Genomic DNA, 22,796 nt, shown 5'->3' on the forward strand with positions numbered 1-22,796 from the left:
TCCAACGCCTCAAACTCCTTGTTCGAGGAGACGCGAGGCCGCCGTGAAAACAGAGCGACCTGCCCATTTCTTCTCTGTCTTGAACACGGGTCGGCAACTGTTAAAAAGCACAGCCCTTTGTCTTAGTTGTAGCTGACCCTCCTGTCTCCCCCGGTTTTATTTAATCCTGCTGTATATCCCTCACCATGGCGGCGAGTGCTAAACGAAAACAAGAGGAGAAACACCTGAAGATGCTGAGAGAAATGACGAGTTTGCCTCCCAACAGAAAGTGCTTTGACTGCGACCAGCGCGGCCCAACCTATGCCAACATGACTGTGGGCTCCTTCGTTTGCACCTCCTGCTCTGGCATCCTGTAAGTATTAAGTTACTGGATGACCTTAGCTTAGACATGGCGCACACGATATAACGTTTTAGCACGCTTCAGCTACACACCGTAACCTAAGCCAGTTAGCCAACTAGCGCTAGCTAACGTTAGATAGGTAACCAGTAGTGTCAGTGTGAGTTTTGACATTGTCTTGCTGTGCTGTTGGGCGGGGTACGTAGAAGTGCCAATGCTCAGCACAGCAAGCTAGCAACCACCCGAGATGCTAGGTAACTTCATCTTTTACTGCTAGCTAGTGAACTTCTCTGGCACTTGAAAGCTAGGTCTGCGGATAGGGTCAGTGAACAACTCTTACTACCAATTGTTGGCAACGTTTGCAAGCACCACCTTGTAACCTGGCTAACTAACGGTTATGGTATACTCCCCACACACATACACATGAATACATGTTTTAATTGTCTGTTGGTCGAGGTTTCATTTTATATCTGTCGGATTTATATTATGTTGCTATTTCTAACATTACTTAATGGAACCACACTGAAAGTTATCAATTTTCTTTCAGTAACATTCTGTTTTCATTGCTAACAGTTGTAATATGGTACCCAGGTTTGTGAAGGCCACATCATTTTGAGATCGAACTGATAATGCAGTACCGGTATTCATGCTGTATATAGTTCAGCCATCTACAGTATCTTTGTATCAGATTTAAAAGCATTACACTAGTCAGTCTCTAACAGATGTACATTGAGGAAAAAATACTGGCATGATTTTCACACTTTTGGTTGGCTGCCTAAATCATTTTGTATGAATTCACTCATGTCAGTAGTTTACCCCTATAACAGCATAAGAACCTTTCCACAGCATTGAAATTTTTTCAGTGTAGCTGGGTGTTTGACTTTAGATAGCGTTTGCCTGACTTACAGCTTTGCTCTGCAGTTGTGTAACCAAGCATCTGTAGCTTGGGATTTGGGATTAGTGAAGCATTCCGTTTCTTCTTATTCAGCTAAAGTATCCCACCTAAATTCAGCTGTCAAATGTTGCGTGGTAAAATTGTTTTTGTGTGTAGATAGATCTGATTTTGGCCAGATTTAGAAAGAAATCCAAAGTAGTTTGATATATTAATTACACTTTAATGCACAATTCTCCTAAAGGTTTTTTAAAAGGTATTTCCTAATAAATGGCAGACTGACATTCAACTCTGAGGAAATGTTAGTCTTATATTATCCATAATGCATGACATTGTGCTAATTGGCACATAACCACTCTCCTCTGAAGAAAAATTAGGATTTCTCTGCTTTCTCTTCTAACTGCATCGACATTTGGTTCACTGGAAACCAAATTATGCCCACATACGGACAAATTAAAGGGAAAAACCTGAAAAATTAGTGGAGAAACAGATGACAGTGCCCATATCCATAGAGCACAGGGGGTCACTGAATGGTTTGATGATTATGAAACTTGGACCAGAGTGTTAGAATGTGCTCTGCACCACCATCATCAAAACACCAAATGAAATTCTTTCAGAAGAATGGTGTTCATCCCTCAAGTAGAATAGAGACTTGTGGAATCAATGCCAATGTGCATTGAAGATGTTCTGGTGGCACGTGGTGGCCCAACACCACGTGCCACCAGAAGGTGGCCCAACACCTTACTAAGATACTTTCTGTTGATTTGTTTTTCCTTGTATTTGTCACTTGTCAGTACATCAATTGCCCCCCAAAAAAACTCACAGTTCAGTTTCTCCCTTCATTTTAAATTTTAAATTCTGAATCCAATCTTTTCACACAAATAGTTTATCTTGGTTATTGTAAACATATAAATAATGTTTATGTAACAAAAGCCTGTGTAATTAAAAACACTTAAGAATAGCAAATTGACAGTGGCCTATTAGCAGGTATTTTAATAAGCTGTTCATTTGTCCATCCTGTTCTGCTCATTCACACTGCCAACAGCCTGCACTGGTCTGTCTTAATGCTTTATGGAAATAACCCTGCCATTGTCCATTTGGCAACGATAATTCTAATAATTTTGCAGGGGAAAGGGAAGGTATTTGTTGCTCAATCAGTAATTCTCTACTGATGACCTTTTAGTTTTAATAGTCGACAGAGGAACAGATGACTGCTTTGACACATTTTAAAATGGTCAGTCCCCCAGACTTTGCCTAAGATACCACCCTTGTTTGACTAGGTTTGTGACCTTAATCTGTGCAAACTGTTTTAGCTGTCTCCACTTTGAAGGTTATTTACTGTAGTACTGAAAAGAATGAGATTAATTGTGTGCTTGCTGATGGGTAGAGCTTGCCCTCCATTTCACTTCACTAGTGGGTCTGCAAGGACTCCACTGTGAAATTCCCATCTGCTCACCCCGTAGTGTTAAAGTCTGTAATGTGAGTTAATTGAGTTCTTTTATAGCTTGAGATCACAATTCCTCCCATTTTCTCTTCTGCTGCAAATCTCACTCACTTTTTATTTTGACAAAACATGCTGGGGGCGGGGTGGGGGCTAGAAAAAATTTCATCCCAGCAGAAGGGTGTGGGTTTTGAAAGGATTGATGTCTGTCAGATGTATGCAGGAAGCCTGGTGTGATTGTAGGCTCAGGAAGTGGTATGGCCTCACCGTGCTGCAACATCAGCAGCATGTGATTTTATATGTGCAACAGGAAGTGGCAGAGAGGTCACTGTCTGCCTCTCACTTTCCTTTTTAATTCTAGAGAGGCAATGTTGTTGAGCATTGTAAGAGAGTACCTAAAAATTCATTCTCAGACTCAATGTATTGTCTTCGTTATTTTACTACTATGATTTTTTTTTTTTATGAATAAAAAAGTGTATAATATACAATATTTTGTCCTCCACAAGGCACAGAACAAAACCCCTCAACACAGACATCCATCTCTGTATATATCCTCCATTTACCATGAAATATTGTGTTACTGGTTCAAAAAGAGTCTTTTAAGTCCTAAACATGTGAAAGATAGGGACATTACTAAGGCAATCTTAGAAGTGGTCTTTGATTTATGAAATTTGCAGGTTGTGCAGTAACAGTGTTTACTTGTTTAGGGGCACGACTACCTACTTTAAGACACTTTTGCCCCCATAGTTGTGGTAGTTTAATGGGTGGAGTTGGAATCTGCTATGTAAACACATTCCTTGTGAAGGTGGAGGCCTTCCCAGGAGGTACAGCACTCACAATGACTCTTTCTGGAGATTTGCTTATAGCAGGAAGTAACCCCACATGGCCTATCTGTTCCTGAGTAAAGCATGGCTGCAACAGTAACTAGGAACATCACAGAGGTGGGGAGGTGCCACTGAAACCAAATGTTCATGATAATATTAATCAACGGCATTTTAGCAGACATGACTTGAACTCTAAAACAATGGATGTTTGATTTCCTTGTGTCCCTGACAACATTTGACCTCTTCAAAATTTGCGCTGTAAAAGTGACAAATTGCTGATGCTGTAACTTGATATATATGCTGATTAAGTACTGAGATATTGAAATTATGAAGAGGCATTTTCTTATATAAAAGGTAATTAATACAATTGTTGAATGTGTAAAAGACATCCATTTGATAGGGACTTAGAGCAGCAAAGTGAAGGCTGGTGCATAGCCTCTCGTCTCTTTTGAGACTTAACATTGCCAGTTTCTCTCACCCTGGGGGTGTTGCACTATGCAAATGAACTGACTTCCCGTGGCTTAGCTGGTCTGATGTACAGTAGCGGCTAGGTCATAATTATTTTACTGTGCAATATGTGATACTGTAATGATGTAAAATTTGAACGTGGAAACTGGAGCTGAGCAATGGCTTGATTAAATTGTTAATCAGTGCTTTACAGATATTGTTCATGCGTACAATACTGTGTTGTAAGAAGTAATTTTATTACTTTATTTTAACAAATTAATAGTTACTGCTGTCAATTCATTCTCCCTATGAATATCATACTGTCACTGAACACTCTCACAATTGTATAGCTACTTTGTCCAGCAGAAATAGAGGGTGTGGGGGTCTGTAGGACCATAACATTGTGTTGCTGGGCTCTGTACCAGACTGGAATCTAGAACACAGGAATTGCCTGACAGTCGTAAACCACAGTCACTGGATATAAAAGACCCCAATTATAAGATGGTTCCCTCTTCTACAAGTTTTGGGATAAGACTTTTGAAAGTTGGGAGAGGCTTTGAATTAAAGAAGAGTGGCAGAAATGTATTTAATGTAAAATACAGTAAACTAACAAAAACAAAATAACCACTATCAGAATTCCTTAATTGGACAACTGGGTAGAGATGCTGCCATAATATTTAGGCCTTAAGGGCAATGGAACTTCCTCCCTGTGTTTGACCCAGTTTCATCTTCATGAGACTAGGATCTGATCACTCACCTACCTCAGGGCGCTGAAAAACACATTGAAGCTCAAATACACAGAGACTCATTCACACATTCTTTTCTTCTGCTTTTCTGCGGATACATTTATTTGCGACATTAGTTTATTGCTTCAATAATCTAAAAATGTTCAATAATCCAACTAGAGATACAACTAATAATTGTAAAATTAAAATTTTAACAACCATAATGTCTTTTTTGTGGAATGTGCAATGCAACCAATACATTTTATTTATTTATTTATTTATTTATTTAAATCATGCCTCCGCGTCAGCAACAGCCGTATCCATCCATCCATCCATCCATCCATCCATCCATCCATCCATTCATTCATCCATCCATCCTCTCCTCAGGAACCGCCTGGTTGGAATTTCATTACATCTGACGTCCACTTGGACTACTTGAGGATAAACTGATTATAATTTTGAGGTCAAAGGTCAAGGTCATTGTGACCTTACAAAACATGTATTTGGGCAAAACTTAAGAATTTATATATTAATTATAACAAAATACATGTAAAACCTTATATTAAAGACTTACTACACTACATATACAGTATTATGAGTCTGGACAAACATGAATGTAAACTGCAACATAACTGGTTGGCGGAGGCTTACAACCATGAGGCAGTAATTCTAGTTTGTTGATTGATTCATTATCATTTTTCTGTCTTTATGGTTAGGGTATTTAACCAGCTTCTGATTTCCCTGGTAAATCCTGCAAATGTTGAAATACAGCAGTTATTTTCTGTTAGGTCTGTGGCATTTTTTGACCTTATCTGTCTTCTCCAAGTGATACCAGCATAATATAACTGGGTAGAAGATGATAAAGGTGCTACCTTAGAAATAGCCCTAGTAGTTCCCATGGAGCTGTTCCAATTTTAGGTGAGGGCATATGGACAGCATTTTCAATAGACACATGGTCTTTGAATGTGAATTGACACAGCTACTTGGAGGTTCACATACAATGTGTGGACTAAGTTGTGGCTACTCTATTCCTTGTCAGAGCTAATTGTCATAAATATAATTGTTGTTTGAAACACTTTGCGGTACATTCAGCTGATCAGTGGATGTGTAAAGAATTGGTGGAGATGAGAACAAGTTCTGTAAGGGGTGACAGCAGTGAATAATTTAGCAGTCATGTCTAGTATTTCACTGCCTTTAGGATCTGACTCCTTTGTGTGTGTATAACATTGTGTTTGTAATTGTGACACTGTGGATCTCATTTCCTAGAGAGTTGTCATGACGACCTTATGAAAATGACCAAGTAAAAGTCAAATGGTATCAGGTGTAGACTACTAGCTGTAGATCTAACTTGATTTGTATTTAAATACTATGTCAAGAATAAAATTGAGTAAAGTAATGTACAGGCCAAAAGTATAATATCCCCAAATTATTCAACTTATGCTAGCAGTGTAAGTATCTAACCTCAGTGGGCATCCAGTAATAGTTTGATAATCCTAAATTCGTTTATGTAAGTTCTGTGTTCTGTCTCTATAGACAAGTAGCCTTTTAACGAAATGTGTTGCCTTTTAATAATTTCAGGACAGAAGAAGTAACAGAAACATCAGAACAGAATTTAAGAGCACAGAGAATGGATAAGGTATTTGATGCTTGACTTAAACATGTTTTTGACAAGCTCTGGCCTGCTCCACTGCTACACACCCTTTGAGAGTTCAGCCCAGGACAGAACAAAAAACACACAAATTAATGGTAAAAAAGGCCTGAACATCACCATATTCCATTTAGACATACAGATGCATGTGAAACATAAAAAATGGTGCTTAATTTATGAAGGTCCTTTGAAACACTAACTCCATGTATGGCAGAATACACTGAACACATTCAGCCATCGGCAGGGGTTAATATTGGAGTGATTCTTGTTATAATAAGACTTGAGTACAAGTAATTAGTTCTCTGCCTATTAGTGCTGAATTTTACTTCTTTTAATTGTGTGTCCTAAAATGGGTTGTCATGTCATTATGTCACTGTGTCATTAAAACATGTTGGTGTGTTTGAATTCATGTATAATTTTAGGTTGATAAGGGCTATGCTGGTTGTGTATTATCTACTTTCGTCCTACTTTACATGGATCCATTCACTGTTTGTTGGGCTGTGAGTGCTGTGAAAATGCTCCTCATTACACTTCAGTACTGTCGATGAATGAATCCACTGTAGACACTGAATCCAGCTGCTGCTGTTGTGCTGTTGACATGCTTGCCAGTGTAGAAATGGAGTAAAAAGATGCTTTGGGTCGCAATTTCTAGACAATTTAAAAGTTATCCTAATGATATCTGACTTATGGCTCCTATTTGATTCTACTTGACACTTAAGTTGTTGCAAAAAAGTATTTAAGTATTTAAATTGACTGCTGGTGATGTTTTTTTGTCATAGTATGAGAGATGAATTTATGACTTGGTTAATGGCTACAGACACTTTCTGCTAGCAACAAAAAGTTAATGTGGAAAGCACTCGGATAGAATTCGGTATTAGACTTTACAGCAATAATTAGTCTTTTCCTCATTCTGATGACTTTGGTTGCAGTTAAAGCATTCTGCTTGCATGCTAAATACTGATTGGTCACAGTCAAAGCAGGTGGCGACATTATTTTTCACTTACTGGTTGGTCCAGGGAAAAATATGCAGGCAAACAGGCCTGGAGCTTAATATAAAAGCCTAATGATGGCTCTTTTTAACAATTACAGTTACTAGGCATTTTTAATTTGGCCCGTTGTGGCATGAGCTGTGGCATGAGCTGTGACCTGCTCAGGAAAATGAGTAGGGCTAGTGTGGGCTAATGGGTGTTACTGCATAATGGAAGTTTCTATATTAAGGGAGATTGCTCATTCTTTTACTGTGCTGACAACCTCAGTTCAGTCAATAGCAGTCTCTGTCATTATTTGTCTCTGTCATTTCCCCTCTGTACTGCTGTCCCTCTCTCTCTCCGCAGTTACGCACACCAGCCAGTCAGATCGTTGCTGATTAAATGGCCTTGTCCTGAGAGGTGGCATCTGGAGAATGTCCAGATGAGGTTTTCGTGTACAGTGTCTTCAAATTAAATTGACCCTTGTTTCTGTTTCTTCACCTACAGACGAGGACTGAATCCACCCCACAGAGTCAAGTCCATCTCCATGACAACCTTCACGCAACAGGAAATCGAGTTCCTACAAAAACATGGCAATGAGGTAAGCATAGCGATTATCTACACAGTCACAGTTGTTAATTAAGGTTGAGGTCAACTTTCCCACTGCTTTAGCAGGTTTGCTTTACAGACTGTCCGTGTAGTTTAGCTTGACATTGTACCATTGCTGTTTTATCCTGTTTGCTGTCTATGTCTGTTATATTTTTAACTGACAATATGAAAATCAAATTGAATGGTCAGTTCTCAGAAATCGGGTTATATGTTATGTGAGAATCCATACATCATTATGCATCATCATGCAAATATTTCGGTCTTTGACAAGAAAAACTGTGCCCAGTTACCTTGGTCCAGAAATGATTCACTCAGTACAAAATATTTGAAATTTGAATTGAAAGTTTTTTTTCTGAGGAAAACATAGAGGCTTTTTTTTTTTTTTTTAATACTAGGACAAGACTCACTCCTGAGACAGGACAGTTCATTTGGGAAGATTAAGTATTTTATTTAAAAATATCGCAGTATTACAAATTATTATTTATAATGATAATATTTTTAGGCTCAGTTTTTTCTTTTCTACAGTAGAATGTGGACTTAATTGTGTAAATGCATCAAAGCAACAAGAATTCACATGGAAATGCATTCATTTCAAAGCTGTATTTATTCAGATATTGTGGCTTGAATCTAATGATTATGTACAATATGAGGGGTGTTACTTTCTATAACCCACAGTTATTTATTTTGAAGAAACACTTATTGCTTGGTTGATCCTTACAGCTCTTATCAGCCTTGTATTTGGCACCGTCAACGAGCTGTTTTCACTATACAAACTCTAATAAACCTATTGCACACTACCTGGCCACCACAAACCGGCAGATGACACAGTTGACAACAAGCTGATTAGGAAAGCCAAATAAGATCCACATATTTTCTGACCAAATCAGTACTGGAAGGCTGGTGAATTTTATGGCATTACTTTCTTCAGGTGGCCAGATAGACTTCGCTGGGATCAATATGTTCTGTGGCTGTTGGATGTGTGCAATTGTTTGTTAACATGTTAGCCATAATAGACTGTGAGTCTGTCATAATTGAGCTCTACTGTTAAAAGGTGCAATACATTTCAGTGACCCAGTTACACTTTTATGCAAAAATGTAATGAATTATATTGATACATACATAGTTTTGAACAATGCAACGTCTGTTTGTCTTTCAAAACCTGCAGCTCTCACCTATCCATCATAACCACAAGCACCCCATATTTGTACAGCACAGAAGAACCAAAGTACATCATCATTCAAGAACCATTTCTGGTAAACGGAGTATGAAATAGAGCAATACCACCTGGGAAGCACAGCCTATTAAAAGCTGTAGCAAAGTGGCAGGCCAGGCAGACATGCAGGAGACTCAAGGTTGGAGCTGATGCATATGTCCTTCAAGGCTTCTATATAAATACTACTGTATTCAAGTTGCTTTTTGTCTTTTCACAGAGAGCTCTTGGCACAGAATAAATTCATACAACAAGGTGCACTTTATATTTTCAGCAACTGCAATTTAAAAATCTAACTGATGAAAAAGAAAGACTGTGAAGAGCTGTGAATGCGTGAGCATGTGCACCAAAGCGAGCTAAAGAGATAGCAGCAGCAGCAGCAGCAGCAGCATATGAGCAACAAAAAAGCCATTCTCGCTCTTGCAGCACCATCATTCCATTTACATTAAGGCACCCTATACTGAGTGTACACACTTTTGAAGCCTATAAATCTCTCTTCACAGGATTAGGCAAATACTTAAGGAATGCTAGTTTCCAAGTTATAAGGCTACGGTGAGACTTACACTGATTTACACAGAGTGACTATGGTCAACCTGTATTTCCTAACATGGGGGCCAACTCATGCTAGACTCAAACATGGCGCCATCCTTCAGTGCAACCATTAACGCAAAGTGTTCATCTGTCCAGTGCACCACATAAATTTGCACATGGTTACAGTTTTAAATTATTAGTCAATGCTACTTTGAACTTAGCTGATTTATTTTTTCATTTCCTTTGGCTTAAAACTTAAATGGCTAATTGTGAAAGTTGACCAGCCGTGCACTTGTAAGGAGCTGTGTTTACTATAATAATGTACCAAAAATCACATGTTCTGTTACTCTGTGTGTTCTAGGTATGTAAACAGATCTGGCTTGGCCTTTATGATGACAGAACCTCCTCAGTACCAGACTTCAGAGAACCACAGAAAGTCAAGGAATTCCTTCAAGAGAAATACGAGAAGAAGCGATGGTAAGTCAGTTTTTCAAACTGGCAGTGCAAAGATATGAACAATCCTCTGACAAGGTGCACTGTGTAGATGTGTAGCTTTTCTTTATGTTTTTTTTTTTTTTTTTTTTAACTTCTCTGGCTTGGAATGTCTCACAGGCATCTCATAGCAGTTAGCCTCAAGCAAACCTCCAGATAACCTTCTTTAAATGCACAGAATGTAGGTCAGTACAGTAAAGCTGCTTCATGTGCAAGATTTACTTATTCCATGAAGTCATAGGTTTAATTGTTTTCAAATATGTATGAGGTTTGACATTCTTACTAGTGCATTGTGACTGTTGAGTGCCATAACTAATGAGAGCAGTTATTTTAGACAAATGAAACTAAGGGAAGACCATACCAACAAGTGCGTGTCTTATTGATAGATGCAAATTAGGGATTGGTTGTTAAAAGTAAATATTAGTGTGGATGTTGGTTCATGTAGTTATACTCCACAAAAAAAGTCATATCACTATGGGACCAGGCAGTCAAAGGACCAGCGAGCACGTGTTTACTTTTCAATTGTTTGACAAGTAAACATGTGCTCCTTGTCCTTTGACTGCTTGGTTTTATTTCACCCAAAAACATGCCAAAAATTCAAATGAATGAAAATAAGAACATTTTGTAAATAACTGGGCACTTAAAAGCAGTCAACCAAACAGAGCTCTACTTAAAAAACAAGACATTAATTCAACTAACTGCCCTAACAAGAGGAAGACATATATAATGGCTGATCAGACCATTAGAAACAAAAAGGGATGACTATTACCATCACACCTAACTAACACAAATGTTCTTTTTCTGTATGGACAGGTAATCATTTAGACTATGTAGCTAATAGTCGGCCATTAGATTAACACACCTATGAGATTGGGTAGTAGTATTTTTGTCTGACCAAAATGAGAGCAATGAGTGGCGCATGACTCAACATGCCCCATTTGCTGCAGACAGGCATTCTCACTCACAAAGGCCACTCTTCTGTAACACACAAATACACACACCAGTAATGGTACCACTGTGATGTAGTCTAATTTAATTCATGATGTGAACTGTTTCCCAGGTACGTACCTCCTGAGCAGGCCAAGGTAGTAGCATCAGTCCATGCTTCCATCTCTGGCTCCTCAAACAGCAGCACCAGCAGCACCCCAGAGGTTAGACCACTCAAATCCCTGCTGGGGGAGTCAGCACCCTCCCTACACCTCAACAAGAACACCCCACCAAATCAGGTGCGATTTCAACTTGCTTGCACTCCCCACCTGTTCCATGACATGCAATTATCATTACTTCAAAATAGTTAGTCTTTTTTGACAACTTATGTATTTACAATTTACAATGATTACAAAAAGTTCTCACACAGAAAGTGGTGCTGGACAAACACTCTCGAAGTGTTTATTATATGTAGGCACACATTGCATAGCAGAATCTTTTCCTGATGGTAATTAAATGGACACTGTTGCTAATTTCATACACCCCAGAATACTGGATTACCACCTATCCATAACGTACAATCTTCTTATTTTTGCATACTGTTAATTAGTGCACATCTGGGTATTAATCAAACTGTGTCAATCCATCCACACCAATAGTATGAGGATATGTTTTTAAGAGCCATTATTTTAAATTGGGTGTATTGTTGTGTGAATATGCACGAGATAGATTACGTTTGTGATAAATGCTTATACATGCACTGTATGAAGACACATTGTATACATAGAGACTGCCAGACACATTGTTCGTCTGCTTTTCAGAAGGCCACTCTCTTGTCTTTTTAGTTTTCAGAAAGGCATATGTAACTCACCTACACATGCCTGCAGTTTTTCTAATCCATCTCGTGTGTTCACCAGTCTCCAGTGGTGAGCCGTGGACAAATCCATCAGCAGCAGTTCCACGACAAGAAGTTCGACCTCCTCAGTGACTTGGGTGGAGACATCTTTGCTGCCCCGCCTAACATGAACGCAGGCGCCAGCTCCAGTTTTGCTAACTTTGCACATTTCAACAGCCACACAAGTAAGGAACACAGTGACTGCTTGAATATCTAAAAAGAAAAAAACTGAAAATCAATATGTCATACAAAAAAACATAGGAAATTGATATACTAGGCACAAATCAGTAAGGGAATACAGAAGAAATTAGCAATAACTCCTACCTCCAAATACAGGTGTTTATTGGTGAAATTACCTTCATTGTCTGGAGGAAAAATGTGATCAGTTTCATCTGAAACTTTAAAAATGTTTATATGTACATGTAGACATGTTTATCTAGAAGGAGTAGAACAGTCAGGCAAACGGTGTGAATACTAGACATAAAGTAATGGTGTTGCTTCCATTTAAAATGTTTAAGGTGCTTAAAGAGACGGACGTATGCTGAATGATGTTGCATTCTAATTCACACCTCTTATACATTGTGGCAGAATCTCCAAAATGTCAGCAGTCACATTCCCCCATGACTGAGAAACGTGGCCATACATTATGTGTGGGATGATATCCTCCAAGTTGTATATTCCATGATTGCAATGGAGGATACTGGGGAAACCTGCTTATACCATGGTCACTTAAAACAAAAATATCAGTCATCAATTTACACATATAAATGGTTCATTTTGATCTGGCTTTCCTATTTTAAGAATCATAAAATATAGTACCTGCGACTCAGAACTGAGGCATTGCTAGGCATCTTGCTAGGCATCTAGCTGAACAGGAAGGGGTTCACAAGTTTTAAAAGCAGAGAAGAGAAATATCAGTGATTCCTGTCAATCTTAAGAACAGATAGCAGCAATGTGTTCTGCTACATGACATTATTAAAACAGCAGAAATAATGTTACAGCACTCTCTGTCGACCTTACATTGGCTGCCACTGTTTTCCCCCTCCCTCTGTCACAAACACACACATGTTGCGCTCTTGCTGTCTTTCTCACACTCCCTCACTCTGACCTGTGACTTCTCCACATCTCTTTATTTTCTCTCCAGTTCTGGCCACTTTTGCCCAGGCTTCCAGCATCAGGCTTGCAGCATCAGTGCTTCCTGCATCATCATGACTAGCATTATTTAGCTCCTCTACTTAAGCCAACTTTCAGATTCAGGCAAATATGATACACATTTAAAATTACATTTGTGTGTTTCTCACTGAGAAGCTGTTTATTCTTTTTTTCAGCTCTTGTTGATGGTTACACAAATAACTCAAGTCTGTTAAGCTGAGGCTCAGCTGCTACTGTCTTTACCTACAGTTTAATATTAGCACATTTATTTAAGACACCAAACTAACACCTATGTGATAGTGGTCCGGTTAAGCCATCGAGTACTAAAAGTTAATCCACACCTTCCAAGAAATCAGAATCCTTAGTGGCCTTGGTATAAAGATTGATATCAGAGGTGCTATGGACAGAAACATCTCCATGATTACTAATGTCTACAACATAGGGCTATTAGTGTTTGCTTCCCATGGCGAATAATGTCCTCTCATTTCCCCCTCAAAGAGTCATCAAGACTTGCCCTTAATGCAGTGACTAAAGTGGCAACCACACATCTCTACATAGCAAACATGAGCACAGATGTGCACCTCTAAGTTGTATGATTTGTGTAGTCCTAAACACACACATTCGGTCTCATATGTGCTCAGCATGGAGTCCAGACAGCATCTCATGGGAGAGTGTAAATGTCAGACGATCCTGCCTGCCTTTAAAGCTGTTATGCATGTTATTGTTATGTTACACCACTCTATGATTATCTCTCATATTTAGCACATAATCCATTGTATTTGTTCTGCAGTCTGTCATCCATGCCTTTGGCTGTCATATGTATAAATCCATTCTATTATTATCTCATCCATTGTTATCCTCTCATTGTGTCTTTTTGTTCATCTGTCTGAACTTCATCCTGACACCACCTCCAGCGGCACAGAATGCCAACGCAAATGCAGACTTTGCAAATTTTGATGCATTCGGGAGCACTTCTGGGTCGACAGGTGGTTTCCCCTCCGCACCCCACGTCCCATTCCAACCCTCAAATACAGGTAGAGCAAGTTCTCTTCACTGGACAAACTACACACATCCAAATCACTCTGATAAGACATGAGCTTGTATAATTTTGTGTACACAGACACTTGAGAATGTACATACAGGTTAAACACAAAAACCTTTTCAAATGCAGCACAATGTCAGTCATGTCTTCTGTCAAGTCATCAACATTTGGCGTCACACATATCCTCTGCTTCCCAGAACTTTCCATATGTGCAGTGTCCATTCATCCAGTGTCAAATTTGAAAGGTTTCTGTGCATTAGTTTTACAACTAGCAAGTTTAACAGAATGTGCAAGTTTGGGAAAAAACTGCTAATGCATATTTGTTTTCATTAGCTCAGTTAATTGCTGTTGACTGCAGGTGAACACATAAGATAATGTTCACATTGTATGTGCCTAAGGCATAAAACTTAATATATTTATATATTATTAATATTATATTAAACTTATAATATCAAATATCTGTAGAATATGCTACATTCTGAATTAGTTATATTTCTAATAGTTAAACTGACCAACGAGGTAAAGATCACTGTGCAGTCATTAGGTAGACAGTACAGGACATGTAGTACAACAGGTTTGTTTGTGCTGTAGCACCGTAACCACATCGTGGATAAACCTATAGGAATATTTTATTACTATACTAGAGATTTAACAATAATGTAAACACACAGGCTGTGTGATTTAATAGAATGTATGCTTTGTACCTAAAGCTGGAATTTTAATTTGATATATTGTGGTCTTAAAAAAATGTAATTGGGGCTTAGTCTCAGGAAAATGTTGTATACTACAGTGCCCTCTGCTGGACATCCAGTTTGGTAACAATTTTAATGCAGAGCTGCACAGTGATCTCTTTAGCATGCCTATTGCCTGATGATAAAGCCCCCCTCTCTCTTGTGGCTTTGTAAGATAATCCCTTTCTCACAGACACTGACTGACTGTGCTATCTGGTCTCAGTTGTCCATTCTGTCTCATGTGTTTTTCATCCTTTGCTTCGGCATCAGTTGATTTGCTTTGACTTCATGCTTTTTAATTTTTTACCTCTGGTTTGGTTGACGTCTTTTCTTTGTTTCTCCGCCCTGTCTTACATTGCTCACTGCCCCATTTCTCCATCCCTCCCTCCTTCTTTGATTTTTGGCTGCCAGCGTTCACTGTGCTCTCATCCAGCCGCAGTATGGGTGAGTTTGCCACTGCTCTGCCTCTCCAGGGTGCACACAGTAAGTCTCTCTGGGCTTGCCCTCTTAACAGCTTTCACCCTTTCCACCGCCTCTAACGTGTAGTCACTCTGATCCTCCTATCTCTGGGTGTAATGTGTGTCTCAGCATGTAGCTCTTTTTGTGTCTGAAACTCTGCATCACAGTTGACAATCTCACTGGTTAAAAACAGGGATAATACGCTTTGATGGTTGCTGCTATTATTGAGAATGCCTGTGGAGAATCAACCAAATGGAACGACATAAGAGCTAAGTGGTATAGAATTAAAAAGGAATAAAGAAAAGAATCAAAATGTTGTTTTTGATAATGTTTAATGTTTTTTTTTAAACATGGTATAATCGGATAGTCACTGTACTATTTTTAACATACCCTTTACCTTTTACAATAATTAGGAAACTCAAGAGCACTATGCCCTTGAGGTCTAAACCATTAATTATTTATGGTAAATAATTTGGTTAAATTTATATATATATATTTACATATTCCTGGCATTAAACATCAAAGTAAAATAAATGGGCCAGAACAACATCAGTCATCTGCATAGTAGAAAGCTTGTCTTCTGGTTTTTATTTAGAAATACAAACATGTCTCTATCCTGTCCGAGGAGATTTTAACTGTTTGACTGATGGTATCAGTACTGTTCTGTCAAAATTCTTATTGTCCATTAAGCGGTTAAGTATAAATAACCCTAATCTGAAAAGAAAGTTGAATTTTTACCTGCAGGCATTCTTAGAGACATTGAACAAGAGCAAGAGAAGTGCCTGAATTAGCATGGTGGCCAAACATACACATACTATGTGAAACAAATTACATATATGGGTATTTACAGTGGTAAAATTCTAAGCAGTAAGTGTTTGCCCAGTAACAATCTGGGTTCTGGTTGATACTCTACTCATTACAAAGCTCAGTTATGCCTACGGGATGGTTTTGGCAGACTAACAGTCTTTTCCATTGAACTATCCAGCTGTTTTCCATGTCACATTAAATACTTTTTGGTTGGTTTTGCTTGTAACGCCCTTGATCCACAGTATGGTGCTGAACTCCTATGTAACTGAGACATGCAAGAAAGATGCTGTTCTGTACATCATATGTCTCTAACATAAAGAAATTTTAATTTAATGCGTTCTTCAGGTTCATAGACTATTGGAGAGCCGGCATAGTGCAGCATTGCGGACTTCTTTTAGAAGTATTGCTATCTATCCTATCGATAATTAAGGTATCCCAGCCCTAGCCCAACTCCACCCCAACTTTACCCTCCATGCAGCTTCTTCTCTCCCTGTCCACCATGTTAATGCTGTCACTCAAATCCAACAATCAAGGTCCCCCTTATGACTTTTTAATCTCTCTCTTTCATACAGGTAGCGCCTCAGGGGGACTAGCAAATGCCAGTTTTGCAAATTTTGACAACTTCCCCAAATCGTGTAGTGCTGACTTTGGATCCTTCAGTTCCTCCTCCCAGAGTAACTCCACAGGAGCTGGCAAAGATGCTGTACAGAGTACTAGCGTCCCTGCCGATAAATACGCAGCCCTGGCTGACCTGGATAACATGTTTAGCTCTGCCATAACAGAGCAAGGTAAACTTCTCCTGCCTAGCCTGTTTCATAGATCACAATTGTAGGGATAGAGGTTGACTGAAAAAGGAAGTTGACACAACTAACTCATAGATTTAAGTCCCAATGAGTCTTCCTCCCAGTGCAGGGACAGCCGCAATCGCTCTTTAAACAGGACTGATTTACATTTTCTAGCAAACATCTAAAACATCTACTCACCATCTTGTTTTTTTCAAATCGGTCTCCTGGCCTCATTGTTATGGAACCAGCCTGTGTAACAGGCCACTGCACATGGTGGAAATACCTCCTTGCTTTAAAGAATGTTTTATGTACTGGTTTCATTGGAGAGTTTTAATGTCACATGGTCAGAATTCTGGCACTCGAGCATCTGTGAATTATACTGGGCTGGTACTAGTTTATTTTGTTCATATTACAACCTGTGTTTCTGTGCTAGAAAACGCAAATTTCCTAATGATTGAACATTTATTCCCCATTATTTTTAGTAGGTTGAAAATGGTGGCTATCTCCGGCAGCTAATTTGAATTTTCCTCCTGGATTAGTTGAAGTGATGTGGACTGAACCCGGCTCTGCTCTTATTTGCTTCTATTGCAGGAGGTGGTATTCCTGGGGGGGTGAGCTCAGCCGCAGCCGCAGCCGCAGCAGCAGCAGCCGCCGCCGCAGCAGCAGCAGCAGCAGGAGTGGGTGGTTTGCCTCAGAAGCATCCAGCGATGCCAACAGGGGGGGACCGCTATGCAGCTCTAGCTGAGCTTGACACTGTCTTCAGTTCCTCAGCCCCTGCCACCAGTGTTTACAACACCACCAGCACCTCACAAGGGTGAGACTATGCAAAGCACATATACACACCACAGTACGCCCCCTGTTATTGTACAATCCAAAAATTGTTTTATTTATTCATTTAAGTTGATGCATTTAGCTTATTGAAGATGTTTACAGCTAAATTATTCACCTGATTGTTGGAACATAGGGATATAATAGCTGATGGATGTGAACCAATGTGCCAGAATACAGTTAGAATGCAGTCACAGCTAGCTGGAAATTTTCACCAGCAAAGTAACTTTTTTTATCCAAAGCAACTTGACATAGAGACATACAGTGACCACACTGTCTATCATACAGCATTATGCAGTGGTCTCTGGTCTTCTTGTTTTGCTGGCTCCCGGATGAGTCGGTGTGTTGATTTTGTTTCACTGCAGGGGTTTGTTTGGCTCAGAGGCTGGGGTGTCAACAGCACAAGCACAGCAGGCCCTGCCTGGCATGGCTCAAGGTTTTGGAGGTGAGTGAACCTGCATTTTCTCTTGCTTCTTATTGTGCTTGCAAATTGATATCGGTAATGATACAGAAATCTAGGGGGTGAGGCGCAGTGTACTTTAGGCAACTCTAGCTAGACAATTTACAACTTTTGTACCTTTGTGGGGTTCCTTGAGGACCTTCATGGTTGAGATGTGAAGAACAGTTTGCAGATGTGTTCAGAGAATATGTGTATGGATCATCAATCTGTAGCAAGTTCCATGCTTTGAAAAATCATCATGTTGTGTCAAACATGGATAAGCTTTACAAGAGTTATTGTTCCTTTTTTAGCCAAGCTGGCTCACAGGTCATTTTGGCACTTTGATTATAAAGTTGTTTTGAAAAATGTTGACTGTATATGCTCTAAAATTACAGCAGGTTTTTGGACATTTTATCATCTTACTTCTTAGAACTCTATGCAAAGCTTAATTTGGCAAAATGGATTTAGCCATGAACAGTTTGGTTGAAAGACACCAATTATGTAAAGGTCGTCAACAGGAGATAATTAATGTTCCAGAGATTTGAAGTGGGAGCAGGGGAGATCACTGACAGTAAACATCGGCATGTTGAAATGGAACCTCCTCCATCAATCAATGCTTTTGTATTTAATACATTTAGATCAAGCAGTTTATTGTTCTGTTTCACACTCTGTACTCATGTTTGGTGACTTGATTCCTCTCTCCAACAGCTCAGTCAACTAATCCGTTTGTAGCTGCTGGAGTTGCCCCAGCAGCAGCTCCCACCAACCCATTCCAGAGCAACGGCAGAGCCGCAACTGTGGCAGCAGCAGCAGGTGTGTTTATGTATATGTTTGTGTATCTGTGTAGTACAGATGGAACATCACCCAATCAGCAAGTTAGTACAAGAGTGCATATTAAAATCATTTTATTTGAAGGAAAAAAAAAATGCAACTGTGTTATGTTATCATACAATGGGCGTATCATGAGTTAGGTTACATTGCACACCCAAAGTGGCAACCTTTGCCCAGGCTGCCATAGCAATGAATATGCCTGAGGCCACAGTGCCAAACACAAGCAGAAAAGAAAATGATCACACAAAAAAAGTTCTGAATACCATCTTGTTCACTGTGGAAATGGGTAGCAGGACTAGCGTTGCCACTTACTGGTGTGCACATGAGGGATGAAAGATACAGTAAAGTGCAGAAATTGAGATTCAGTTGTCTGTCTGATTGCTCTTGCCATGCTGGACAGGCTTGATGAGGGTTCTTCATGGGCAGGGTTATCCTCCCACCTTTGGTAGGTTCTCTTGTGCTCTCTGTTTCCCCTTTGCTCTCCTGCATTTTGCTCTGGCAGCACATCCTTTTTCCTGTTTCACATGTATCAGGAAAATGTTGGGAGAGGTAAGCATAGCATCAAGATCCAGAAATACAGGTATGACAACATTTAATGCAATCAACAATTCACCATAGGGTACAATGGGCTAGGTTGAGTGGCTCCTGCAGCATGAGGCCATCATTTCATCCTAGTGTCTTGTAGGCCTGAGCTGATGAGCAAAGCAGTTTTGTTAAACAGACTACTCACTAGGTTCAATATCAATACACACAACATGTTAGTTTCCTTGAAGGATTTAAAAAATAAAGATGAGTCAGAAAGTGCAGTTTAAGAGAAGAGAGGTATAGATGGACATGAAGTGACCTGTATGCTGTGCTCTGTTTTTTTGAAAGTATAGTTATGACAAATTGAAGTATATATTGCTCATCTTACCCCACAAGTCTCAATGACAGTGGCTTCCTCAACATTTTCCTCTTATTAGTTGGCAGGAAGAATAAAGTCTGGTGTGTCTTTTCGAAGACATTGAATTATGAAAACTAACTCTAATGTACATAAAAAAATCATGTAGTCATTCATTAGGTTGATTCTCATAAAAATGCTTCATTCAGTGAATGAACCCAGTTAGACTGAAAATAATCCCCCAGAATCAATTTCAATACCAGCGAACCTGTTTGCTTTTACTCATTTATTCAATCAATTTTAGCTGCAGTAGTTGACTTTGTTTAACAGGCATTGAATGTAGCATTTGTACCAGATATTGGATTGTTCAATTGCCAGCTGACTGTCTTACTTACCACAGTTTAATTCCACTTGCGCTGTGGGGAAGTTGTGCTCCTGTGTGCTCATCAGAGGTCAGACACTGGTGCTACACTTACTGCAAGTGTTGTAGCCTCATGCCTGACTCTTGTTCAGACAATCCCTCCTTTTTCCTAAGGCTTGTCTGTAGACAACTGTATTCACAATTTGCATGTGTTTAAACAAAGTACAAATCCATGCACTGTAAGATTCTGAAGGAACGACACTATTGATTACAGAATCACATGTGCAGTTATTCACTTGCTAAAGTAACAATGGCCAAACTTACTGCATGGCATAATTGATATATTTGTAATTCCTAATTTGCTGTAGCAGTGTTTTTTTTCTTGTTGACCTGTCTGTAATGTTGTGTATCCTCTCACTTATTTTAAGTTTACTACGGTACTACAGTATACTGCTTCCTAACAAACTGCTTATATTAATAGCTGCCCTGTGTTTTTCTGCTGATGTGTACCCGCTCTTGTGTAATCTAACTTTTGTGTGTGTGTGTGTGTGTGTATGTGTGTGTGCGTGTGCGTGTGTGTGTGTGCGTGTGTGTGTGTGTGTGTGTGTGTGTGTGGCACAATACCATAATTTTGAAAATAAAATGAAGAAGCAAAAGGTGTTGTCTATGTTGTTGTATGACTTTAGGTGTTGTTGAGTCTTGTACAGGCTTCTTTAACCAGTTGCTGTCCTGCTGTGTGTAGCAGCATCATTTGGCACAGGCTCCATGAGTATGCCGTCTGGATTCGGGAATGCTGCAGCCTACAACCTCCCCACCAGCTTTAGTGGAACGTTCCAGCAACCCTTTCCTGGCCAGGCTCCCTTCCCTCAGCCTCCTGCGTATCCCCAGCAACCCAATGGTATGTATGCCTCTTTGTAGATTTTGTAGTTAAGACTTATCGGCATTAGTAACTACACTGAAGTTCAACATTACATGTGCATTTGACTGACACATTGTCACATTGCTACACTTAAATGTTTTTAAAATATGTCAGTTTTTAGGTAATTCTATTCTGCTGTGGTATTAGGTGTGATAAATAAGGAAGTCCTTCTTGATTTGTTGTTGCTTTAATTCATTTTTTGGGTGTGTTTTCCATTATATTTCCTAAATGACTGCACATGTCTTTCAGGTGGAGGATTTCCAGCCTTTGGCCAGGCTAAGCCTGTTGTGACTCCTTTTGGGCAGGCAATGCCTGGACCTATGGTCTCAAGCAACCCTTTCCTGGTTAGTAAGAGGTCTACATGGCATTGTTTCCTGTAGAAACTAGTCTTACATAAAGGAATGGGGGGGGCTTTAGTACCATGAGCCAAGATTGTTTGATAGAGATAAGGCAGTTAAATTATTCCTTTTTTAGTTCTGTTGAATAGACTGTTGATTTATTAGAACTGACACTTTGGTGGGTTTTAGGCTAGATGTGATCATTTTGTATTAATGCTACTGGATTTATTCTGACCCTCATTAATACTAAGTACTTCTCTGACTTTTCCTCTTTGTGTCTCCCTTTTTCATTTCAGGGTGCGGGTCCATCCGCACAATATCCAGCAGGAGGCTCTTCAACGAATCCCTTCTTATAGCGATCCATTCAATCAGCTGTACCACAGGGTCAACAACTGGCGCGCTTGCACCTATTGCACTGTTTTGTTTCACAAGTAGCTTTAAAAACACAATGTTTGTAAGGATTTGTATTTTTTATCGCAGTTTGTCACTAATGGAACAATATGACAGACAGTCATGCTGACAATGTCTATGGCTACAAAACAAAGTGATAGTGTGTGCAGAGGAAGAGGTTGATCCCCTCTTCTCTATTTAACCTGTGAACTGGCCTGGCCAATACTGAGCCACAATGTATAATCAAACTGGCTGAAAACTAAGTTATTGCATTCAGTATATTCTATTCATTATGCTGCAATTCTGTACATACTATTTTTCTTTTAGGAAATTAGGTCTTTGTGCATATCAGTATTTGTATCTAACACACAAGATTTGTTAAGACAGAGCTGTTGTTTGGAAAAGCTAATGGGTACTGCCAGTTACCGTCTTTGTAAAGAACCAAACTGTTTATTTGTGCAGGATCCTTCTAAGGTAAACTGTTCTCACTAAAGAAAAAAAAGAATGCATAGTCTGTTGTTGAGAGATGGAAAAAGGAGTGAATGCTGCATCAGGGATGGGTAGGGGACTCATTTCTCTGCCATCCCCTGCCCTGCTGCTCCTGAACTACAGTGAACCACATCGGTATGTGGCTAATAAGAACGATGAACTGAAAACCACTTACATTGGGTATTAGAGAATTTTAAGTTAATATGTAAATATATACAGTATATATATTAAAATGAATTTTAAGAAGAAATGACCAAACCATTCATTTACATGGATGTATGGAAATCTTGTATATTTGTTTTGTATAAAAAAAAAAAAAAATTATGTTCATGGTGTTGCGGTCAGTAATTTGAAGCTTTTTTTTTTTTTTTTTTCTTCCCCCAAATGTAGCCACAGTGA

At 39.3% G+C, this 22,796-nt stretch overlaps 1 protein-coding gene across 10 annotated transcripts; it reads left to right on the forward strand.

The window, feature by feature from the left end:
- agfg1a (ArfGAP with FG repeats 1a) lies at positions 1-22,721 on the forward strand. 10 transcript variants are annotated; one of them, XM_056374574.1, is made up of 16 exons: positions 298-352; positions 7,790-7,883; positions 9,057-9,144; positions 9,994-10,109; positions 11,185-11,350; positions 11,969-12,131; positions 14,013-14,132; positions 15,283-15,354; positions 16,710-16,925; positions 17,514-17,736; positions 18,116-18,195; positions 18,898-19,002; positions 19,421-19,465; positions 21,004-21,159; positions 21,430-21,524; positions 21,815-22,721. In XM_056374574.1, exons 2-16 carry the CDS (start codon positions 7,873-7,875, stop codon positions 21,872-21,874), a joined length of 1,716 nt encoding a protein of 571 aa, XP_056230549.1. In that variant the 5' UTR covers positions 298-352; positions 7,790-7,872; the 3' UTR covers positions 21,875-22,721. The 10 variants fall into 10 exon arrangements, with proteins under 10 accessions (XP_056230542.1, XP_056230543.1, XP_056230544.1 ...); XM_056374567.1 differs by lacking the exon at positions 9,057-9,144 and having other exon boundaries at positions 1-352; XM_056374568.1 differs by lacking the exon at positions 9,057-9,144 and having other exon boundaries at positions 1-352; positions 21,007-21,159.
- The last annotated feature ends 75 nt before the right edge of the window (positions 22,722-22,796 follow it).

This window comes from Seriola aureovittata, chromosome 4 (genome assembly GCF_021018895.1).
Source record: "Seriola aureovittata isolate HTS-2021-v1 ecotype China chromosome 4, ASM2101889v1, whole genome shotgun sequence".
Taxonomy (NCBI): Eukaryota; Metazoa; Chordata; class Actinopteri; order Carangiformes; family Carangidae; genus Seriola; species Seriola aureovittata.